The 25778-nt window shown below is 41.5% G+C and overlaps 1 protein-coding gene across 14 annotated transcripts in view; it reads left to right on the top strand.

Moving 5' to 3' along the window:
• Positions 1 to 25778, top strand: part of LOC132989402 (membrane-associated guanylate kinase, WW and PDZ domain-containing protein 1-like) — an 88006-nt gene that overhangs the window by 32131 nt on the left and 30097 nt on the right. For 4 of the 14 annotated variants that reach the window (XM_061057015.1, XM_061057016.1, XM_061057013.1 and 1 more), the window contains exons 3-8: positions 18775 to 18894; positions 21361 to 21549; positions 22714 to 22981; positions 23284 to 23331; positions 23603 to 23685; positions 24253 to 24291. In XM_061057015.1, coding sequence (XP_060912998.1) covers positions 18775 to 18894; positions 21361 to 21549; positions 22714 to 22981; positions 23284 to 23331; positions 23603 to 23685; positions 24253 to 24291 — 747 coding nt within the window. Of the gene's footprint in view, positions 1 to 2962; positions 3234 to 18774; positions 18895 to 21360; positions 21550 to 22713; positions 22982 to 23283; positions 23332 to 23602; positions 23686 to 24252; positions 24292 to 25778 lie in introns of those variants that run through there. The other 10 variants (XM_061057023.1, XM_061057024.1, XM_061057027.1 and 7 more) reach the window with 8 other exon arrangements.

Raw genomic sequence — 25778 nt, 5'->3', positions numbered from 1 at the left:
AAATTTCTCTGTTTGCCGCTCAGACAAAGAAAAGGGATTACGGCTTGATTTGCCTACGCTGGGCTCGCTCTGCATCCAGGCAAGTGGCAGCTCCTTATTCTCTCCTTCCTCTTTTTCCACCATCATCATCCGCCATCTGAAGCCTGTGATGTATACATGGAGGAGATGGTGTGTGTGTGTGTGTGTGTGTGTGTGTGTGTGTGTGTGTGTGTGTGTGTGTGTGTGTGTGTGCGTGTGCGTGTGCGTGTGTGTGTGTGTGTGTGTGTGTGTGTGTGTGTGTGTGTGTGTGCATGTGTGGTAGATGCTGTGTATATAGGCTAAGGGAATCAGAAGGTGGGGGTAGGGGTGGGAATTATGTGAGGGGAAAGAGAGAGGGGGGGCAGGCACATTCGGAGCAGGCACGTCCAACCCAGAGGGACAGATGGCCTGTAGCCCTGGTGCTTTTTCCTCTTTGGTTTTCTTATTCACCCTGCAGGCTTTGTGCAAGGCCCACTAGTACACAGACCTTCTTTCAAGAGGCAAGAGATGGCTGCTCTCCTCAGCTAGGAGAGGGAGGGAGAGAGGGGTATCTGTGTGAAGAATGGTCATGGTAGAGGAGAGGAAAGGAGTAGAGAGGATAGGAGGAGATGAAGGAGGAGGAGGAGGATGAGGGCGGTTTGCAGTAGAGGCAGAGCAGGTTTTTTTAAGAGGAGGTTACAAGAGGAGAAGAGAAGTAAAGGGGGGGGGGGGTCATCAGCTTCAAATGCATGGGGGTCAGGTCCAGATGCTGCTCAAACAAAAGGGGCTTCTCTTTTTTTTGGGGGGGGGGGGGGGGGGGGAAGCGTGGCACTCACCATTGTGTGTGTCGCTGCATTGCAGGGTGCTGCCGGGGAGCCTCATGCTAATGACGGCCATTCATTCTGGTAACGGATGAGTGGGCCCCAGCTTCTGTTTGCCTGTTTTTTCCACATACGCACCGTTCATTTTTTTTTTTTTTTTTGCATGTGAGCAAATACGTTCTGAGCTAACCTCAGTTCACTCTGAAAAGGATGATCGATGGAAAGAAACGTCAGCTTCTGTTCTCATGAGGAAATTGGGCAAATATGTGTTTTTGCATAGTAAGAGTGTGTAGACAGGTGCAAACTGTGTGTGTGTGTGTGTGTGTGTGTGTGTGTGTGTTTACATGGACACTGTGTGTTTGAGGGTTATGTTTAATGTATGTGGGTGTGTATTCATTCTTATACAGATGCAGGCATCAGTTGCTACCATTAAAATAAATCTTACACAGGTCAAAAGGACTGCAGATCTGTATTCTTGTTGATCCATTAGTATGATTGGCCGGTGGGTGGAAGGTGGCACTGGAGGCTGAAATGTCTGGTGTTGTTTTTGTTGTTGGCACTCTCTTTGAGGCCCATTTTAAAGGCATATAATGCTACATTATTGAAGAAACCATTACAACAACAAAATCAGTTTTTCTTTTTCGTTTTCTTTTTCTGCACATGAGTTTGGAACAATCAGTGCCTTACTTCATTTAGATAAATCCTGAGGAGAAACCACTGTGATTACAAATATAAAGCTTGCAGCTCACCATTATATTGTTGTCATTAAAAAGCCTTATTCACGTTTCCTCTGCAAGTTCCTGAAAGGCAATAGTCCTTTGATAGCGTAGAGTAGATACTGTATATGGAAGATTAACAGTGTCATCTCAGACTAATATTTAGCGATCATTCCCTGCCCAATAAACCACTATTATGTCCCACAACTTCAATAGTCATTTAAATTGTTCTCTCTGTATTTCCGGAGGGAGCTTCAGTCCTGCTAGATTATCGTTGTTGTAATGGAGTACTATGAAGATAATAACCCTGTCTTTGAGGTCAAGGATATGAACTGAGCTAATTCACAGACCGGACAAAGATTCTCTGTCTTTAACCCGACTCATCCTTGTGTGAGTGTCTTGTGACGGTTTGGATGTGGATTCTGTGTGGCGGCCGGCTAGCACACATACTGAAACTCCTGAGTGTTAGCCAGCCTCGATGCCTCTGAGCAGTGAGTGCGATGACGCCGGTCTGATCTACATACAGAGAACTTTTGTTGTCATGTTTCTGCCTGCAGTATCTGCTATGTTTTGATCATGTTTACTCTACTGTGGGTTAGCTGACTGGTATTACAGTGTTTATACATAACACTGCAATTTCAGCTCCATCAAAACGGGTACTCTACAAATTTAAAACCTCTTACAAAGCTTACAGAGCTAACCAGTATATTCAGGATTCAGGAGAAATAATTGCATTACTGTACCTAAGATATGCTTCAGAATAAGACGTAAGAAAACATAAAAAAGTACTTTTTAAGATTCACTTCCAGTAACTTTTAGCTGAGGTACAATGAGGCAATGTTTCTAAGATTGGACCATGTGCATCCAAATAGAAAGCTGCAGTCTTCTCCCCTCAGGGCAGCTCTGGGGCTTTGTGGTCAGACTGTCTGGGCAGTGGTCCACGTCCATGCAGGTACTGACCCGCGCTGCCAGGTGCAACATTTGGTCCACCATTGTGCTCTTAATTTCCTATCCTATACGATCAGGCTCAGCATTGGAAAGAAAATCCAACCTGAGATGAACACTCAACTTCCGAATAAAAAATCTCTGCTACTCATATCAAGACACTTTCATCATGAGACAGTTAGATGCCTCCCTTCTTCATACTATGCCCTTAACTCGTCCTGCTGCCCTCTTCCGCCCTCCCCTTAACCCAGAATTCACCCTTGGAGATGATTCTCAGTCACGAGACCCGCCTGAAGCTGCTGTTTATCAGGAAGAACCATGTGTTAGGTAATGTCAGGAGTGTATATTTATGGCTAAGATAGCAGGAGATGAGGAGGAGAAAGAGAGAGAAAGAGGGAGGGAGTACAAGGCGGTGGGCGGGGGTATGATGCAGGGGGGCTGCAGCCATTGGCCTCAGACAGGAACTAGAGTGTGAATAGCTCACAATGGCTTAGCCTCTAAGCTGGGCTGGACCTCTAATTTGCTCTGCTTGTAGAGCTTTGAAGGAAAACGGCAGCTGCCTGCTAGCAGCCTGCCTGAATGTGAGCTCCTAGCAAGCTGGGAGTTAGCACTCGCTCACACGGCTCCATGGATGCTTTGGTGCAAAGAGGGGTAGCAGATCTCAGCCTGCATGGATTTATCTTTTTGAATATATCTGTGGAATAACTCACAGAGAGGAGAGGAAAGCAGCATCAGCAGTGGTGACGGTGTAGAGGTAATCTGTGACATTTACTTCTTCTCCTGGGAATGATGCCCTGGCTTCCGGGATTAGATTGGAAGAGATGTGGGTGGGAGAATAATCAGATACACACACATACGCAGAAATACATAGGCAGGTGGATTTAATTTTTCAAAAGGAAAATGTAGGAATCTGTACCATAGCAGATTGTTGGTGTGATATTGATGAGCTGTGATGTTTTCAAGTAAAGCTTCTTTATTGCCCCCTTTTCTTCTAAAAAGAAACAATGAAATCTTTTGGGACATTTTACAAGGTTTCCTAAAGATGCCTTGGATTGTATGTGCTGGCCCACTATTCATCCTTGCCCCCCCCCCCCCCCTTCCCCATTCCCTCATTCTTCTCCCCATATTGAAAGGGGAGATATGGGGCGGGAGCAGGGGGGGACAGCAGGAGAATAGCGGCTGGGACTCAGCTGTGAGGAGTGTTGTGGCGCGAGCTGAAAGAATGGCCTGTTGTGTTGGGAGCAGCAGTATTGTGTGTCTGTCCTCTCTCTCTCTGTCCCTCTCTTGAATGGATAACTGCATCATGCCTTTATTTAAACACTCACCGACAGGAGCCTGCTAATCTGAGAACAATAAAATAGAATCTTCAAGAAAGGAAAATTACCCCTTTTATTATTGTGAAGCAGGGTATGGTCTGAAAAGTATCAATTGAAGTTCAAATAATACACCCTCAGACATTTTCAAGCATAAAAGACCAAACATTACCCGATTCCAGCCCTAAAACGTGGACAGTTTTATTTTTTTCTGTCTTATGTGACTGGACAGAAATTGTTTAACAGAACTGACTAAGCGAGACATTTTTGAATTTAATTGTTGATTGAAGAAAATTCAATAGGCTGTTTAAAAAAAAGTAATGACAAAATGAGAGAGAATTGATTAAGGTTATATGATAACATCATGGACAGCAAAGTGATAATTAAATCATCATCAGTTGCAACTCCATGAGAAAAAGCAAAAGGTCTTCGACATTGAATGTTGCCATAGTGAAAGCACATGCATCAACATCGTAGACTAACTATTTTATTCAAATGCGTTTGCTAAAATCGGGCCTAAGACATATTTGCTGGCGCCAAAAGAAGTATTCACTTTGACAGGAGACTTTTTTCTAACACTGCAGATACATTTGACATAACTTGACATCTTCTGAACCTTGCTCTGTTAAAAAAGTGACTTATGACAAAGCGATGGGTCATGATTTTTTGACAATTGGAATATTCATTCAATTACAGAAAACTGAAGTGTTCCCCCAACGATTACCTCATCTTAATATGTTTCATATTGTTTTTATGGTTGTAATGCAATACTCCTGCCAGACGGTGGCCGAAGCACATCTTAAAGCCGTTTACTGACCGCCAATGAAATATAAAAGAAGAAGAAAGCATTAGAGAAAGATGCAGAGATGTCTTTAGCTATCAAAGAGTTCTGTGTGGACGACTCTAACAAAAAAAAATGAAAGAAATGAGGATGAGTACAAACTTAGCCAGGTAAATGTAGCATATCATAAATCTACACTCTTTGACATGATAATAAAACAAACAGAGCTGTGATGAAGTGATTGGTCCTTCTCTTTGTACTGACAAAGGAGGAGGGTGAGACAGCATGGGTCATACAGTGATCCACAAACAGTTTTTGAGAGTTTATAATAACACAGTGAACATGCATGATTCACAGAGGGGAAGATGAGAGAAAAAAACGCAGATCTGTCCGTCTGTTCGTCATTCTCTGCTCCTGACTCAATAATAAGGGACACGTTCTGTTACGTATTTCCGCGCAGGGCCTGCTACAATACGAAATTGATGTTTCCACACACTGTAAATTACACGATCACGTAGTCTGTTACTTATCTCTATAGTCCGTAATCATCTGCTCCTCTGTACCACTTGTGCCCATACTGTAAGTGCATTTCCCTCTTCCTGTGCCGCATCAAGGTTTGTCATCATCATTCAATGTTTTTAAAGACTAACAAAGATGAGTGAGGCTCCGTGTTTATTTGCATATGAAGCGAGAAAGTGGGATCTGATCACAAGTGTTCGTTGGTGACGCATTCTGAGATGCATGATCTAGCTAGGTGTCTGTGTGTGTATCATCACCCATCCCTGTTATGAGGGCTTTTTTTTTTATCATTTACCTGGTTTTGATCATATTCTGTTGTAGGAATGACGAGGAGGCACTCTGCTAAAGCTCTCCCGACCTCATGGCAGTTAATTGAACTTCCAACAGCATGGTGTGCTAGCATCACCTCAGCCATCATAAATCATTATGGACCAGCAATCCTTTTAATGGGGGGAAAGAAGAGCTGATTGAACAAAGCCAGGAATTGATACTCGCCTTGTTCATGGGGTCAGCTTATCAAGGATGAGTCATCCGGTTCAGTACCTGAGGATGGAGCGACACAACCTTAAATAGAAATACGTTTAACCATGTTTACACCACCTTTACTAATAATCTGTATCAGCATGTCTGAATAGATTTGTCAAGCAGACAATAATGGAAGTAAATGGACATCTATCCATGCTTTGTGGTCGAGAAGCTCCCATCATCTTCTGACCAGTGTATTAAGGGACTACTTGTGTAGAAGAGGCCTTAAAGTGCTGCCTCAATCAATGCTGCTCCAGTAATTGGCTTAAAGGCCCAAGAGAGTTCCCTCCTAACTCCCTGTGTGGCTGTTGGCTTTCTCTGCCCCTCCCCTGCTCTGTCTGCTCGGAGATATGTTCTTGATTTTTTTTCTCACGTCACCTCATAGCTTGTGTTTTCAAAACACACACATCACCATCAACACTGTGTGTGTGCGTGTGTGTGTTTACCCTGGAAACACACCCCAATTTATGCTGCAGTTAAGGCTTCAATATGTTGTGGAGGAGACATTTACAGGAATAAGTGGTAAGATTTACTTCTTTTAAATGAGAGAGTTCAATTTGTCAGATTGTTACAGATGAAATCCACTTGTTCTTTTATATTGCTTTACAGTACGATATGATACAATATGATGTGACATGGTAGGATATGGCACTTTATTGTCCTTGTAGGGAAATTTTGTCTTTGAGTTGAATGCTTTCACATAGCTGTCTCCACCTACTACTGAATGAAGTAGGACAACAATCAATATTAATACATAACCACTAAGTGTGTTTACTTAACACTACCGATACTGCATGTTTGTGTGTTCATGTTCCACATAATACACAATAATGACAGGTGAGGAGAGTTAACAACACATTGAAACTATAGCATTCATTAGAATAAATTGTGATTGATTAAAAACAAAGCATTTCCTTACAGAGGTTAAAGTCCCACCATCAGGCTAATCTCACTCTCAGGTCAGTTGAAAGTGGCTCAGTCCTGTGTGTTCTCCCCCACGCCATGCGCGCACTCACAACCAGCAGGGGTTAAAACAGCAGATGTTTGGCTGAACTCTTGTGTGTGTGTGTGAGTGTGTATGTCTGTGTTAGACAATGAGTGGAAGCTCCCCAGACCATCAACAGTAGAAAGGCCATTGAGGGTATCAGATGTCATCCCAGTGCTGTTAGTGTCCTTTTGCCTTTTGTTAGTGCACAGGAGGGCTTTTTTTATTACCTGGATTTAAATTTGCTTCTGTTGTTTTGGTCGTGGTGTACTCGTATTTGAGTATACTTCCCTGTTGTTTTGTGTGTTACAAACAGATAAAACCAGCTTTCAGTCTTTCAGGATGATATAACAAAGCCGTTTGTGTCTCTGAAGACAGGTGGTCATGTGAATGTGCACAGAAGGGTACTCAGGTTTATCTTAGCCCCCAGGTGAACACTGAATCACACAGAACTAGGGGTCAAAACGGGACACAAAGGGAGAGGCTGCAGAGGATGTAAAGATAGATATCACCCTTAGTCCGGCATCCTGCACTTCACTTGCGTGTTTGTTTGCTCAGCACAAAGTTAAATATATAAAGACAAGGAAAGAATCCTGCGGTAAGGGCTCAAACAATGATCCATTTTTACTTGGAAGACCCTGCAGAACCTCAGCTTTTGCAGATACATGAACCCGTTTTTATTTTTGACTTCTGAAGCATCCTCCACATTGCGCATAACAGCAATGGAGTGCTTTCAAGTGACTGTATTATGTCAGTTAAAAATATACAGTGAATGTCAGGTGTAACAATGGAGGGGATCAGTGTGCAGACATCTATTGTCTAATTCAGGGTTAATCTGCAGGCTGGGGTTAAAGATAGACATTTATTCCAGGTTAAGGTCACTTTCAGTCTTCAGGATTAGGTGGATACAGGAGAGTGTTGTTTACAAGCTAACAAGGTGCTCAACAATGCTAATGTGCTGATGCTGGGTAAGTATATTGGTTTAACATCCTGTTTATCTTATTGAAGTTAACGTTTGTTAATGAGCACATTAATATGGCAAATGGATCCAATAGTTGATTAGATATTTCACTTTCAATCAGAGTTGCCAAACTTATTATGATATACGAGCAAGAAGGAACATCACTTAAGTAAAGTTGGTGCATCATGTTGGGAACCCTAATTTGTTGGTTTATCATTAAATGTCAATTCTTCTATGAGTTCGAGATATTAAATGTGAAAAGTTCAAATTTGAATCTGCTGGTGGCTGTTGACCCTTAAGCTCCAAGGATTCCTCTTCTGGAGACAATGATTGCTTGAACTATTATCACCAGCCACTTATGAAACATCAGTCTGGACCAAAGCTGTTGATTCACCAGCAGACTCACCAATTTTCAGATCTATAGCGTCATGATGCTAGCTTCTAGCACGGCTATAAAACATCATTACATAAACATCCATCCCTCAATTTTAAGATAACAAATTACAATTAGTGCCAGATATAATTGTCTTACCTTTGCTCTCCAGTACAGTACATAATGTTACAGGCGAATACCCCGGCAGGCTTGGGCCACTTTTAGACGATACAAGCGTACACTCAGCAAGATGAATGAAATATTTAGTCAGCCTACACAGATAACAGCCTCCTTCTTAATATACACTCACTCAGCTTGTTTCAGCCCACAACAAAGGGCTGCAGTGCAACCTTATTTCACGCAAATATGTGATGTTATTTTACAGTGTACACTAAAACAATGACATTTACAACTCAATAAACCTCATATGTATCTCCTAATACTCTGTGTAGTAGCATTTCAGTAAACCAACATTGGCACAGTATTACACTAATACTGTGCCAAACATTGCAACCAGTATAGGAAGGAAACTGTGTTTCTTTGGCTGCTAAAAAAGTGGAAGTTGAGCCCTGTGCATTGTAAAAGATTCAGTAGCCAGATGGCCTTAGAGTCTACTTTTCTCTGAAGCTACATGAAATGGCCCCCGAATGTTGTGCCACTGTTACTCTCTTGTTTACAGTGGGATTACATTTTTTTTTGGAGAAATGCAAACTTTTTGTGTCATTATTATAGGGCAGGGACTTTTTTGTAATCATGTACTGTATTAGAAGAATGACAGCCAGTATTAAGGCTAACTCCTTCATTATAGTGATTGCTTTTCAGAGATGATGGCCATCTCAGTTTTCTCACTACATTTTACAGCTTTGCTGCCCTTCAAAGTTTTTCCTTTCTGTGGATGTTCTTCTCACATAGATTATTGGTATTTACCAATAAAAGGCATGATATGGATTAATAGGCACCTTTTGCCATATCAAAGCTAAAAATGATTAGTGATCAAGAGTTAATATGGAAATAAAAAATACACAGAGCACATTTCTTCAGGGTCTGTAATTAATGGCTTTGGACAGCTAAGATGCTCCTTGTTCAGCTGCACTGAGTGAGTGGCCCAGTATTCAGAGTCAGGATGTGGGTCATAGCGAGCGGTCCAACAGGCCACTTCAGGGACACATGTCCCCTGCTCCTGAGCTTTTTATGAACTGCCAGCAAGGACAGAAACTGGCTTCCACAACCTGCTATTTATAGTCCATACACTACACTATATATGTGTTTACACACTCTGTCCCTCCTCTGTATGTGTCTCTCATTGTGTCTCTGTGTGATGTTGTTAGTGTGGCGGCTCACACAGCATAATGTTTGCTGTAAATTCAATATACTGACTACAGTTTAATCTAGAGCAGAGAAGGGAGTGAGAAGAATGCAGACATTCAACACTACCCTTAGGTTTGGACCCAAAGATTTGGCTAATGATATACACAATATTTGCCCCTCGCCTGGTTATACAGGGGGGCATTATAACACATTTATAATATAATGTAAGTATACTTAAGCTATTGCCAAATTAGAAATGTAATATTTGAGTATATTGCACAAAGTTGCATATTTATTATGTACGGTACTTTATGTGTGTCTGTAGCTATGAATGCAAATGAGCTGTGTCTGACCACGCCCCTCTCTGGAAGAGGATGTGGCTTGAGCTTTCAATGCCCAATTGTTTATGGTGGAAAAGTAGACTCAGAGGGCAGAACAAACATCTAGCTGTGGGTGTGACACCCACCTGGGGGAGGGGTTTCTTCCCTTTGTGATGTCATGAAGGGAAAATCTCCGCACAGCCTGATTGAGAACACATTTTCTGAAACGTGGAGCACACAAAAGGCGGAGCTGATCGACTTCTCTCATAATTGTGGTGTTTGTCGACAGGCTAGGGACAAATGAGTTTTAGAAAACCATGGTAAAGTGTATTTGGCTTAATATGTGACCTTTAAATGTCTGCTGGGTAAAGCACGGGTGTGTTCTGTGTGTTCAGGCAGCGCTTCATTGAGTGAGTGCAGTGAAAGAGACATAAGACAATGTTGATGACGTGACACGGGCGAAGACAGGCCTGCTTGAACTCGTTTATCCCTTTAGCAGTCTGAGGATCAATACCTCAGACACACACACACACACACACACACATGCATGCACATACCCGGCTTCACCCTTGTGAGAGAGGGAGAGTGTGAGATGCTATTCACTTAATAACACGATGCTCCACAGTGAAAGTGGAGATGTGAGGAGAACCAGGACTAAGTAGGAGTCATGAAACTAGCCATAGAGTCGTTATGTGAGTGTGCTTTTGGTGTGTGTTGGTTGTTTAATCGGACAGGAAGAGGTGAGAATGAGGGAGAAAGTGCAGGCAGTTTGTGATGCAAAGATTTCACATTAGCATTAGGTGATTGTCTTCCCCCCCCCCCCCCCCACCACCACCACCACCACCCATGCTGTGTCATGTGTCAACGCTTTGTCCTCGTTCACTCTCTCCATCGTTCTCCTTCCTCACATTTGCAGAAGGCGGCTGTACTTCCTGCTCTCTTCTCCCACGATTGATTGGATAGTGTGTGTGTGTGTTTGGTTTCGTAACTCTCCAAAGAAGCTGACATCAAAATACTGCTGTGTTCACCCACTTAAATATATATATATTCCTGCGTTAGAAATATATTTTCTAACGCAGGAAGACTGGAATAGGGAATTCAAACAACCTACTGAGAACTGGAGATGAAAGAGGAGAGGGATTTAATGGAGCCTGCATGGCACCAAAAGGAAGGAATCAGAATAAGAGATGGTAGGAGGGACATAAGATGCTAATAGGCTATGCTAAGCGGACAGTGAGAGTTATATTTATTCATAATACAATAAAAAGTAAAGGGTAACCGAGGGAGCTAAGTACAAAGCTGCTGATTTATTCTTTCCTTTTTGAAGCATTATGCCATATTATGGAAGCAGTCCAGCTGATTGACGTGTAACATTGCCTGCTACAGCTTAATACAGTCAGAGGGATTAAAAGGATTGTAACCTTGGTATGACCAGTATAGCACAATCTCTGACAGACAGATTTCTATCATAATCACACATGGCTGCATGGATGTTTGACAACAGCATGTTTCTAGGAGGAGATCTTATGGCAGCAGGTTGGGAGCTATTTGCAAATAAATCAAAATCAAACTGATGCATGTTTTAGATTATTTCACAAACATTCTAAATCGCAAAAGGTTTACATGCAGTAAACCTTTCTAACGTTGCAGGAGTGTAGAATTATTATGTCCATTTGTCGTTTCAGCTGGTCTTAAAGCATCGCCCTGTGTTAGCATCGTTCTTTGGTCAGGAGTAGAGTATCTCATCAACTTGATAGATTGTCGTCAATGTGAAATAAATGTAAAAATGACCAGAGGATAAACCACTATGACTCTGGTGATCCACATACTTTAGCTCTAGTGTCATAATGAGGTTGGCGTTGAAAGGCCTTGACTCAACTATTAGATGGATATAAGCCATAAAACGCTGCTGTCATTTGTGTTCAATGAATTCTCACTATTACTATATTGTCACTTTTAATGTGATTGTTGTCATAGGTAGTGGCTGTGAAACCTTGAAAGTCCGGATCAAACTCCTGTCTGAAATTACTGCGTTCATGTTTGTTCTCTGGTGAATGGAGAACCTTGATATTTGTTTATAACCTTCCTAATGAGTGTTTTTTTGTCATGGCAGAGTGATTTTTACACTTGTGTGTTTGTACAGATTAAACAAATATGTAAATAAGTTTACATTGGAGTGGTTACCTGGGGCAGAAACAGGCTGTTGTATCTTTGTATCTTTGGTTTTAGTCTTTTTTGCTATACATGGCCAATAAGCTGCTAGCTTTAGCTTCGCATTTTCAGACATAAGAGTGTTATTGATAGAGATTTGGTCAAGTGATTATTTCAGTCTCAGATACATTGTCAGATAAACTTATATTTAACAAGTTCAGAATCAGAATCAGAAATGCTTTATTAATCCCAAGGGGAAGTTTGTTTGCTACAGTTGCTCATAACACCAAAAATCAGTAGGATATACTGTCAGTGAATGGTACCAGGAGTCGTTGGCACCGCCAGGATTAAATTTCATATTATGCACAAGATGTAGGACACCTCTATCTTCTCAGTTCCCACGCACGCATATAGTATCACAGTGACAGAGCGAGCAAGAGAGAGAGAGAGGAAGCCAGTGCACTGACACTACTCACACAACACCGAAACTGGCATTAACCACCAGTAGCCAGACAACTGGCCTTAAAACCAACCACCAGCTAAATATTGGGAGCAATGTACTGTACAGCTTTGATAGAGAAACATTTTTATCTCATGAGCCGTAATAAAGCCGATTTCACCTGGGAAAGCTGAGGTAACACATACTGTGGATATTTGCTGCTGTGTAGAGAAAATATCTGAGTCTTTAGGGCTCGGAAAACAATCACTGATGGGGGTATCGACCATCTTAGATTGCTACAAGACTTTATCATGCACTAGCTGCCTGCTGTCTTCTGTTGTATCACAAATTCTAGCTGTGCTAACCCGACAGTGCGTCCATTTTTTTCGACCTGTCCACCTGTCTTGTAAACTAAGCACACGTTATGATTACAGAAACCCTTTTCACACATACGGAAATCTCCTGAAAAACTCTTTAGGCTATGTGTGAACGCAAACAGCCGCATTTTTTCGCGCAGACTTTACCCGGAGTTTATCCGGCCAGACCCCTAGTATTTTATCCGCAGAATATCCGAGTGAGCTGATGTCTGAACGCAGCCGAATATACTCTGGAGATTTTCAATTTGAGCCAATAGGAAGATAATGACGTCTATATATAGTGACCGGCTAAAGTGTCTGCACGTGACCACTACGATCTCCGTGCACGTAATTAAACGGCATTATGTTCTCCTCTCTTCTGTGGATGTTGTCATTCCATTGGATTACACATAGCATTGATATAAAGGCAAATATTCTCATTATAACGTCGTGTAGCGGACTCTGTTGCTTCGGCCGCTACTTCCGAGTTGTTTATTTACGTCACGTCTTGCGTCGGGAAAGGGGTTACAGGACTGTGCCAGTGTGAGTGCGCCCTTAAACCTGGCTTACACTGTGTGATTTATCCCCGACTGGCATGTCAGCTCACACTGTACGACTGAATCGTTTACGACGCCCGACCAGACCTTGAGATTTATGTGCTCACACTGTACGACCCGATTGTCGGACACGGCCAGAGAGCTCACACTGTACGAGCGAAATTGGGACGGAGCGTTGACAGTTGTTATTAAAGTTTCATTTGAAAACTCCAACGGATGGCGGTTGGTGAAAGAGAAGGAAGTGAAAGTTGTGGTAGGATATAGGAAAGTAGATACAATCGTAGATATAAGGATACAAGTTTCAGAAAAGTGCTGCACTGATGATCTGGTCCCCATGACGACATTCCTCCCTTGTCTCTCGTGATTATATTGTAGTCACACACAACTTCTGCCGGACCCTTTCATGACGTAATCGTCAAGATTTTAAATTCTAAATATCAAAAAATGTTTGAAATAAATCGTTAAGATTGGATCTTTGTACCGCTCACACTACAAGATAATCTGAGCAGGTAATAGGTTCCGAGCAGCCTTGCGTCGGGAGAGACCCTGCGATTGTCGGGAAGGAAGAATCGGAGCTCAAATCGGCCCGATCATCCTGCAGTGTGAGCCAGGCTTTGGTGTCAGTGTATTGTGTGTTCATACCAACACACACAATAAACTTAATTCAACCTAGGTAATTTCACAGTTAAGCACCAGAAATGTTTTTGCTATAACAACAGTGTAATGACCGATAGTTATGTTACACCAGCCGTATGCCTTCATTTATTTACATCATGACGCTGGTGACTGGACACAGCCAATAACTGCAACTCATGAACAGAAATGAGGAAAGTAATGAAAAATAATTTAACACAGAATCTGCTGTTACTGTAGTCACAGTTTAGTTTTTGCACTTGTAATAGAATATACACACAATGTGTACAGGAAAATGGCTAGCGGCGCCACTCCCAGGAGTGGAGTACAGTGAATATTCTCTATGAGACTTTCACCAGGTTTTACCAAATGCAGCTCTCGTGTTCACATGTGGAGGATTTAAGACAAATACTTAAACCATCACTGACGACGCTCTGACTCCCTGTGGAGGCCTCAGCCCAGGCTGAAGATTAGATTTTTTAGCTTTTCTGAGGAAAGAGCTTCAGTGTAGACGTCAGCCTCCCTGTTAGATGTGCATGACGTCTTGTCTTTCTTTCTGAAACAAGCTTTCATAAAAGAGACTGGGACTATCGTAGTTATATTATGCTACCTTTCCTTGTACAGCATTATGTGTAATAAATGAATGACAACTTAAAACTGGTATTTTACATGAATCCCTTTTCTATCTGTATTCCACACATTGAAGCAGAAATTAAGTTAACCTGGTTAGAAAATGTAAAAAAGCACAAACACGAAACATCACTGCATCAGTAAAAGACACAGACCTACAGTATAAGCTAGCTAGCATTTTATCGTACAGCCTCTGGAAACTTCTCATGGTGCTAAATACCTAAGGTGAGCATCACTTTTTAATGAAAGTGCTGAGCAGTTCAAGTCAATGGCTTTAAAACATGCATCTTTTCAGTGAGGTACATTTAAGACAATGTTAAAATACCATGAATAAAACCAATGTGTCCTCTCCTTAAATGAATCATCATCTCCACTGACACCATTAAACTTGAACTGCAGTGTGCCAAAGTGGCTTTTCAAGAGCATATTTGAAGCGTGCGGAAGTCGGCCCGGGCCTGTCATTTTTGATTTTCTAAAAGCACAACAAAGCCGGAAGCAGAACGATTTATTTCACCAGAGCCAAAAAGAAACGATGACATCCTCTGACAGTAAAAAGATCTGTTAGTTGTGGTTAATTACTATAATTATTTTTAGAAATGTAAGAGATTGGCTTTGTACAAATTGGACTGTTTTTGCCTGGGCTGTGAGTTGTCATCGTCAATTCTGAATTTCGTCGAAGAGGGGATTCAAGGGGTGCAAACAAAAACATAATCCCATGTAAAAGAGTTGCTATAAAAGGTGTGTTTGTGAAATGCATTTAGTTAGATATATATCAGTTCAGCTCTTGTGTTATTGTAAAGGCTGAATTTCATTTATATTACAGGTGTTGTTGTTTACTTGCTGAAGTTCTATTCTTGTTTTCTTATCAGTACAACAAGATGAAAAAAAGCACAATAATGCATTTTAATACTCTCATGTAAGTTCTCTGTATCAATAAGCATCCTACTTATTCCCTAAACGAAGGTTGTTCTCTTCTTTATTTTCAAACCTGGAGATATTTCAAAGTAAGCTGTGTTTTATTATTCATTCATGCATGGACTGGCTTGTTTCTCACAGTGAAACAATGGACTCCATTGATAGCGGTCTGTGGAAGTTAGTTCATGAGAGCAGGGGTCAGGGCTGAGTATGGCCAAGTCATTGTTTCTGAGGCCAGAGACAACAGAGACGATCACAGTGATAGTAAAGAGACCAGCCTGACCTCACTGCCGCTGTACAGTGAGAACAGTCTCTCTGTCATTCTCTTTTGATTCCAGCTGGAGACAAGCAGCCCAGTATCTATTGTAATTATCTCCCTGGCTTAACAAAATGTCCTTCTACTAGTTCATCATTCTGCCAAAAAAACACTTTTTTTACATTTTCTTTTTTTTTTTTGCAAAATTGCTAGAACATCTTCAATAAATGTATTTTCATTTACTCTCAGTTATATGATTTGATAATCAAACAATATGCCTATAGTGATTAGAGAAAAAACAAATGCCCTGATCTTTGTTGCTCATACGTGCTGTAATTTGTGGTACAATTTATCTTAATGGAAACTAATCCTACCACTATTGGTATAACGCAGTAGTATTTACAAAAATGATTGTCATTTGAAGCTCATTTGTGAATCTGCAAAGATTTTTTTTACAGTCACTCTACTCCTATGAAGATCTTGCTTTCTCTTTGATAGAAGTTCAGTTATAAGTTATTTGCACAATTGCTGTTATACTTGACTTTTTCATTCTTCTGCTTGTTTCTGTATTTCAGACTGTCTGGTGTTTTTTTTTATTTTTTTATTTAGAGGTTAAACACCTTAAAACTGCTTGTGTGTCCATGATTAGCGATAAGAGTAGTTTGAAGTTCTGTTTTCTTTATTTTTACATTTTTGAGAGAACATCTTTTTCTCTTAGCAGACTGAAGTCAATACCTTCCAGCAAACGTGGGAGATTTTATTGGGGGTTTCACTGAAACGGAACACAATGCAACGTAGCATTTGGGCATTTAATCCCAATGAGTTTGTAATCCTGACTGTGACATCATAAAATACCTCAGCGATCAATGAGGGATCCTGTGCAACAAGACAAGAGTGATGTGCTACTGTACGATTTGACCAGAAAGCCTAGCACAAATGAGATCAATTACATAAGCCCCTAACATAGGTTTTTTCAACATAGTTAGATGTTGAAATAGTTGCAGAGTTGATGCAGTACTATTGAAGTTATCAGCAGGCTTAAAAGATAAAAAAGCATTCAGATAAATTATTGTTTTAAGCCCAACATATGGTGATGTAACAGAAGATGAAAAGACTTGCTTTAACGAGGCAGTGTTCAGCCTTCAATATTCTCTAATATACGCACAACAGAATTAGTCATCCTATCAGAGCCGTCCACTGTGGGGAATAGCCTGGAATAACAGCTCTACTCCCCGCTCAGCAGACAGCGTCATTAGAGCACACTGAGCCTCAGAAACATCTCCCACCACGGGACCACCCAGCCCTATGACTCAAACTCCCAGACAACCTCGCTTTCATCTCATCCTGATCCACTCAGGTGCATACAAATCAACTCTGTGCTGGCTGCTGTAAGCGGTCAGTTCAATGATATATCTTGGTTTTTTTTTTCTTCACATGGGGGATTTGTTTCATTGCTAGAATTCATAGCACATAGTTTGTTAAATAAATCACGTCTTTTCAGTATGCCTTGAGAATTATCCTCAAAAGAGCAGGAAGAAAAAAGAGAACAAGTGTTTCTTTTTTCAGTGCATTGCAGGTGAAGAATTCAGGTAACGGTTTGCTTATTATCTGTTGTTTGTGGGCAGGATGTACCCTGAGGGGCTCAGGTAAACACTTGATCAGGAAAGAGTTGTGTCAAACATGATGAGGATGTTGATGATGTTAAAATTGTTGAAGAGCTCTAATTCATTTTCATTTGTTTAAGCCGATTTTAGCCATGTCAGTGGCATGGACTTAATGTAAGTTGGTCTGCTGACAACTGGATCAATAACTTTGGTTCAGGCTAAACTAGCTTAACATTAATAAACTCTCATGGTTTCGTTGATCTGAATACCATCAGATTTGGAACCTTTCTGATTTGACAGAAATGTTTTATCTATGGATGGAGTCCATGACATTAGATACAAATATTAAAGTGATGATCCTCTGACATTTCCGCTTGTGCCCTATTAAGGACGCGAGATGTATAGCATTCTTGCTAATTACACAATCTTTACAAACCCTATCAGAAACATGAACACTTTGGGCAAACCTTTATATGTCAAGTACTTGTGTATACTTGCAATACCTAAAAAAACTATTGACATGCGCATCATCATCAGCTATAAATTATATTTAGCAGTAATTGCTAAATGCTAGCTTGCTTTTGTACCACTTAAATCTCAGCTATTGCGCTCAAAGCTTGAGAGGGATGTGAAGCACATTGTACCTGTGTGCATGTTAACATATGCATATATTCACTCCTGTCCTGATCACAGATGGGCTACAACGCCCGTCAACCATCTGGCCTGTCATCTCATCTCCTTTTTGTAAAGACAGGAACACAATAGGACTTGTTCCTATTGTCTAGTGTCAGCTTCCTCCCACAAAGTGTTCGCACTACAAAGTAAAAGCCTAACAGACCACAAATCGTTAACCCCGATAGGTGATTAGACCTATAAGGTAGTGAGGACAGCAAAAGACATTTGAATGATGGTTGACCCCTCTAACAGAGTATAGAAACCAAACGGTGATTGATAATCCCAATCAGATATCTGATGTGTGATTCATTCCTTTCACTGTCTCATGTTTTGTCTACTCTCGGGACACAAAAGAATCAGTCCTGGTTTATTCTGTCTCAGCCTGAAAAGCTTTTATAGTTCTACTGTTACACGTAACGACACCTAAGAATGCAGGGAGCATTGCTGCTCAGCCCTGCAGTCATAACAAGGACAAAGCAGCTTTAACAATCAATAACAGCTTAAGTTAAATGACTATCACACTATTATCTCGATACATTTTACAATTACAGACTCACCATAAAGAAAGTGATGGATTGATAACAGTATCTGTAACATTGCTTAAGGTGACCTTTATTTTATCTTCGGACTTAGCAGGCAGCACTTTCCCATGAGGTGTAGCAATGGCTGAGAGATGCAAGCCTCAATTTAATTTCCTGACATGATATTCGCCGCCACTTGCTAGTCACTTCGCTTCATATCACCACACTGAATCACAATCTGAGTCGCTGGATTTCAAAAGTCTCTTATTTGTCATTATCGTCTTTGTCAAATCTGAATGAACTTTGGAATGTTGGCTGCATTTTACCGCTAATGAAAGATGCATATTTGAACATGTTGTCATGCCAGGTGGAAAACTATCATACCACCTTCAGTCAGCTGTAAGTGCACGGTTTGAATTTTAAACGAGATATTGGCAGTCGAGTAAAGTGTGTTTGTTTTGTCCTCTCTTCAGGTACAACCCGCCCTCCTCGAGACGGAGAGGTCCCTGGGGTGGATTACAACTTCTTGTCAGTGGAGGACTTCCTAGAACTTGAGGAGAGTGGCACACTACTGGAGATAGGAACATATGACGGTGAGAAAGCTGATTATGATCAAAACCCAACTCAACTTTATTTATATAGCACTTAACACACAACATTGTGGATCCAAAGTGCTGAACAGATCAAAATGATCAGAACTGACACTGTATTGGCGTCATGATTGCACAGGTGTCCTGATTCTCCACAGATACAATGAGCATAGCAGCAATCAACTTTTATTTTCCCCTGCATGCAGACAGGCTGTAAGACTGTGCACTCAGTTGATTCAGATTAGATGCTGCATGATGAGCAGGCGGTGGGGGGTGCATCCAGGAGACAGCAGGTCACTCCACATCTGCCCCTCTCACTCTGATTAGGATGCTGTTGTGCAACGCTAAGTCTCATTCTGACACAAACCTGTGTGTGTAAACATGCGTGGGCGGATGTGTGTTTGGGCATCCTTGGTTTGTTTGCAAGGCCTGTGCGAGCACTAAATCTTATTCCTGTGTGTGTATGTGCGTGTGTCTGTATCAGATTGTGTGTATCCAGCCTGGGAGAGAATGTTACGACATTAATCTGCTTGGCACTGGTTCTGCTCTGTGTTGGCACGTTCCCCCTTTCACGCAGACAATGTCAAATACCTGTCCACAGGAGTCTGAGGCTGTTCAGACGACCCGAGGAGGACAAGAATATCGATTCATATCTGATTATTTTATGGATATTTGATTATGTAGAAATTTTTTTATCATATGCAACCTTTATAGATTTCCCTCAGTATTACTGATTATTTTTTGAGAATTGTGCCTATTTTATCTGCCAATAAAAAATAAAGAGTTGACAGGAAAGAGATGAGTGGAAATGCAACAGCATGACTAAACTCTGTTAAAAGAAATAAGTTTGGCATGTTTGGAAATTTAGATTGTGCACTTCTAGAGTTACACTAGATGATTGTTACCACTAACATGACAATAGTGTAAACATGAATATATAGCAAGATGGTGGTTTGATTTTTTATTCTAGTTTAATTTTTAAAAATGCTTTCTTTAAAATGCCTTTTAAACTACAGTTAAAGTGCACAGCTCAGTTGGAAACACAGATATGGTTGGAAAGCTACTCACTGACGCTTGCACGTTAAGGACAGAAAGTCTTGTTAGTAGTTCTGTTATAGTTGCAATGACTTTTATGTTGGGCCCTTTTTTGATCTATAATGAGCCAGAACTTTATCTCACAGAACCAGTTTGGATTATCTGGTGCTAATATGGTGGACCCCCAGACCCCCTAGGGATTTATTTCCTTCATACATCCATGTCTCTGTGTGTTCTTCACAGTCCAACGTTGAATCTACACAGTTCTCGTGGATGCTGATCCTAACTACAAACTAACTTGAGTAGTCTGTCTAGTTAGTCTGTTTTAAGGCTATATGATTTGCCATTTGTATAACACATAAACATGTCTAAAGTGCCCTCGAAAACACGCGGAACTAAGTGCCCTCTTCAGTGGCGAGAACGCGCTGTATGTGCCCTTTATTTTTCTTTTCGCCCCTGCCCTTCAATAAGTCTGTGCACGCCACTGACATAGACTGGACCCAGGGGCTAACTGCTAGCCTAGCTTTGTGTGGAGGTAACAAAATGTAGCCTACCCGTCAGCATCTTTAAAGCTAAATGTACAACTTTTTTCAGCCCTATATGTAGGGTTAGCTAGAATCTGCTACCTGTAGCAGTGTATGGATCTAAAACTAGTATTGATTTATTTTTATTAACCTTTATTAAGCCAGGTTGGTCCCATCCGGATCAGAGATCTCTTTTCTAGTTTTTTTGTCTTTTGTATTGTTAAAAACACTTTTGGCTAACTCTAGATAGTAGAAACATTAGGCTAATAACATATGACTACGTTACCTGCTTGAAGTGTTTAAGCTAGGCTATATTAAGTGGTTGTTGGCTCCATGTTCAAATAGAACTAACATATTTAGAGTTGGTTAGTCTTCTCATTTATCTCTGAAATAAGCAGATAAGAGAATTCTCAAAATGTTTAACAATTCCTTAAATGCTGCCATCCCTTGGTTTGCTTTGGACATCAAGGGAGTCTCTTTCTCTCCTATTTTTCCTGCAAAGAATACACGTATACATGATTTATAATGTGCCAGAAAACTCTTGATAAATTATTTGTTTGCACTGCTGACTAAAACAGTTTCAGTCAGACAGAGCTGCTAAAACAGGCTGGCTCTTGTGAGCAGCTTTATTGTTTTTGCACAGTATGCTTTCAGAGTCTAGACAATAATGCTCTGCACCCTTAAAAAACAAACTACAACTGTTTTATTTTCCTACCAGCTGCTGATTTTCACATTCTGTGGTCACATTGAGATTAAGCTTTATTCCTTTTCCTCTCAGTGTAAGATAAGATTCATAGGTCCTCTGCCAGTTTTTTTTAACCGTAGCTTCCTCCTTCTTGGTCTCCATTTCTCCTTCTCCCTCCTTCTGTGTCTTTCTCTCAAGCATGCTAATGTCCTTCTTGTTGCCTAGGTAACTATTATGGGACCCCCAAGCCGCCCAGGCAGCCCATCATTGGGACAGTGATTCTCAGTGATGCAGGCTCCCAGCAGTCCACCCCGAAGCGCACCAAGTCCTACAATGACATGCAAAACGCCCGAGTAGTGCCTGCTGACGACGATGATGACGACCAGGCCTCGGAAATGAACAACAGTTTTACAGGTGAGGCCATTGCTGCTGTAACTGAAGTTTCTGTTTTCGTAGCTTCGGTTTTCTGTGCCAGTGTACCTTTCTCTGTCTGCACTGTTTGCTCTCGAGTGGATGCTTGAGTGTTGCATGCATGTGCAGGAGATTAGAAATACAGGAAGAGGGAGATAATGTGTGTATGTTTACCATCCTCTCCTCAGTTGTATAGAGCTGAATGTCTGGAGGTTACATCATGTCTTTGTGATTCCGAATTCTTTTTTTTTTTTTCTGTGAGGCTCCAAACACTGCCACCTGCCTGTGAGGAGGGGCAGGAAGTAGATCACAGACAAAACACAACATTCTTGATTTTCTCTTCATGCTACAGGCCTCACACCCTCTAATATCCGTGTCTTACTCCGTAGCTTTTCTTTGATTTTTGTTCTTTCAATTCTCCTTGCATGTGTATATGATCATCCAGTGCTAATATCTGCCTTCAGTGATAACCGGATTTTCTTTTCTCGTTCGTTCATGCATGTGTAAGCAGGATCTTTGTTTTCCTGTTTACCAGTTCTTAAATATATGCATTAAAAAATAAAAAAATAAACATCACAGGAGATTTAATGCTAAAGCGTCAGTGTTTTCTCTCTCCTTTGAGCTCCATCCTGTCTTCTGAGTGCTAGAGATTGTGTTTTTCCCCGTCTCTTGACGCTACGGATCTATGCCCTCTCTGTGTCCCTCTGCCAGGCTGTCTGCCAGAGTATTGAATTAGCATTTGATCAACCCTGAAAGGCCCCCAGAAGTAGTGGAAAACACTTGGCCAGAATTGGGCCGAGGGTGGGGATCGGGGGTTGGGGGTAGCTGGCTTCAGGAGAAAAGGCTTATGGGCTGAGAGGTAACACAGGGTGGGGGTCAAAAAGAGTTTGGGAAAGACTGCTGCTGAAAGAATTAGCATATTCCTGGGGCTCTTTCAGTAAACTATAAATGGGTGGGGGCCAAAGTTAATACGGGGGGGGGATGCTGGGAGTTTGGTGGGATTCAATTTGCATGAATTGTGCTAAAGAGTATCGAGAACTGGTTTGTCTGCTGATTTCATATCTTCCTTTCTTGCATGCATGAGACATAATCTGTCTTTCTGTTCTTTTTTTTTTGGTGTTGTCATTCCATGTCGTTCCCGTTGTTGTTGTTGTTGTTGTTACCCAGGATCCTTAGTGCGTAGTCTCTTCCCCTCTCCTTTGTTGTGCACAGGTAACCCTAACGACCCGGACGAGAGCCGCGGCGGCATCCTCCGGCCATACCCCGTACGTGACAATGCTCCACCCTGTGGTCTGAACAATGCGGCCACCTCCACCTCAGAAAGCGGGCAGCAGACGCTCGCAGAACCCCAGGTGTCTCCCGAAGACCCACTGGGAACACTGCCCGAAAACTGGGAGATGGCGTACACTGAGAATGGAGAACTTTACTTCATAGAGTATGTATCAACAACCTGCAGCATATTATTCTGGACCTGCTGCACATGCTCCCTGCACTGCCTGAATAAGCATTTAGCTTATGCTATAGCTGGTGTTTTGTGTATTTTACCTGCACTATTATCCCTTTTGTTCGTCCAGTGCCTTGTCTTCCCCCATGATTTGGTTTTTAGGCCTCTCCCCAGCCAACCTGCCCAGCCCCCTGGGTGCAACCGCTTTCCTGTTAATCCCTGCATGTCCCGATCTCTAAAGGAGATCACATCCTGATCACCTGACTACCTACACCTCTCTATCCTCTCCGCAGCACGGCAAAGGCACACCACCCGGACATGGCTGTGTATTTTCAGAGCTTGTATGTTCATTTCTGCTATCACCGAATTACAGTATGTTTTTGTGTATCAATAGAGGGAAAACTTCTGGCTGTTTATTGTCAGTTTCCTGCCTGTGCTGCTCTGTTATTCTCATTTCTCTTCGCAGCAGACGCCCGCTGTCCTCTGTAAACTTGCTGACGCGGTTTACTTTCTAATTCTTATTGATGCATTCATGCACCCCTGCTGTGCTTTTATATGCCGGTTTGACGGCCTCTGTTGAAATGTGCTGTTGTCTTGTTTGTTTCCTCGCAGCCACAACACAAAGACCACATCATGGCTGGATCCTCGGTGTCGAGACAAAGCTTCAAGGCCTCTAGAAGAGTGTGATGACGATGGTAAGCTGCTGCACATCATTTATGTTGTAATAGTTTGCATTCACACTTCTCTGCAGTGCTCTGGATTTAGAAGTTGGTGATTGTGTAATATGTCATGCTATTGTAGTGTACTGAGAGGTGACATAGTTAATTCCTTTATTTCTCAGAAGCAATTGAATTTGAATTTTAAATGGTTGATTTGGTGCATGTCCTATATTGGTATGTTTCACTTCTTTTATCACATTAGAAAAGTAACAATTAATTCTAAATGATATACAAGTTGAATGATCAATTTCAAATAACAGTTGAGGATCCAAAACAAAGATTGCTAAATTGCACCATCAAGTGGTGAAAAACAAGGTGGCACATTGCACTCCTGCTCCTTTTTTTTTCTTGAGATGTTGTTTTTCCCTGTCAATTAAAATTGAAACTAAGGTGTGTCCGTTTCCCTATTTGCCTCTCCATGGACGGTCACTTCATCCTTTATTTGCTCTTGACTCCTCCATTCCTCACCCACCTCTCTCCTGCCATCCACCCCTTCTACTCTTCATTTTGCTTTCTTTGTTTCATCCTGCTTTCACCTTGGAGAAGAAGGGATACATACAGAGGAACTGGAGGCCGATCTTGGTAAGATTGGAAGATTTGTGTTCTAAACCAAAGTTACACTCGTGATTTTTTTAAAAACCTTTATAGGTGACACAGTTAAGAACTTTTCTGAAATGCTGCTCTTAATATGGCAGTAAGAATTGTCCTGTTTTTAAAATGAAGTAAAGTTACAGCAAGTGGTGGGGAGAATTTTAAAGGGAGGATTAAAACTGGACTATAAGGACAGCGTAGCAGTGTTATGATGTTTGTGCGCTTGCGATAGCGTAAGTTCTGTATGCTACAAGCAAGGGATGACATCATGGTAGATGATTGTGCCAGCTCAGAGCAGACGTGCATGTTGTCTGTTGGCAGTGTTGTTATGTGCTCAAAGACAGATGTTTGAAAAATAGCAGAGGACTGAGAACTAATATAAACCATGCTGTATTTTATAGAAACAAAAAAGGAAGGTGACAATGTGTTTCTTATATATCAAGCATTCACACAATGTGTAAATGTGTCTTTGCTTACAGAAAACTCCTTGAAACAAGTTCAAAGCAGGATGTGTTCTTTTCTTTAGAACCCTGCAGAACAGAGATGGTTTCTCTTTAGAGATAGTAAATAAAACCATCTGACGTAACCCTAACCTCTCTTAGTAATTGTCACATCACTGATCAAAGCTGTCTTTCATCCTTAGATCAGTTTAAACAGGATGTATCCTTTCACTTATTTAGATCAATCCTTTTGTTTGACACATATAATATTTTACTCCTCACGGTTGGCAATGACACAAGCTCTCGTCTTAGATGAACAAAAACACATTTAGACTATGTAACGCAGAGCTTCTGCTCAGTTCTCAGGTTTGATTCTTGCAGTTGATCTCAGAGTGTCAAATAGCTCGGCTGTTGATTGTCGTCCCATTAGCAGGTTGGCATAAACATCTCTGTAATGTAACTGGAGCTCAGTCTCAAACAAGGCCCTGGATGTCTGGCTGTAAGCTGTTAATATCCCTGTCTGCTCAGATGCAGACAGTCTTGCAATTATTGATTGTGAAATCCAGTCTCATATCAAATTGTTAACTGGACCTGGGAGAAGCCCACAGTAACACAAGAAGCTAATGTCTTTGTTTGAAACCGGATGCGCTGAGGAAGAGTGAGGTGGGATTGCGTCCGTTTGATCTGCCTCATCTGACCGCCTCACTTGTTCCCATGAAGCATACCGCTGTGTACACAATGAGCATGGATGTGGCGTTTATTTTTGGACTCCACTGGTGTGTTGACCTTTTTCAAGTTGTTTGCAGCTGCAGGTAGGGTTTGAACACAAGTTTTTGTGAGTTGTTTTAGTTCTAATGAGCAAAATAAAAAAGGTTATAGGCAGCATGAGAGCGGTCCAGGTCATAATTCAGTTTGTGATCATTCTGGCAGGGTTGAACATCAGACATGGTGACTACATGGTTTAATATTCAGAGATGCTAAGCCCTACTGGCGCAGGCAGAAAGATTGCTGTTAGACAAGAGCCAATTTTGGCCTGTA

This window comes from Labrus mixtus, chromosome 15 (genome assembly GCF_963584025.1).
Source record: "Labrus mixtus chromosome 15, fLabMix1.1, whole genome shotgun sequence".
In the NCBI taxonomy this organism is placed as follows: Eukaryota; Metazoa; Chordata; class Actinopteri; order Labriformes; family Labridae; genus Labrus; species Labrus mixtus.
This window is presented reverse-complemented; position numbering and strand designations above follow the sequence as displayed.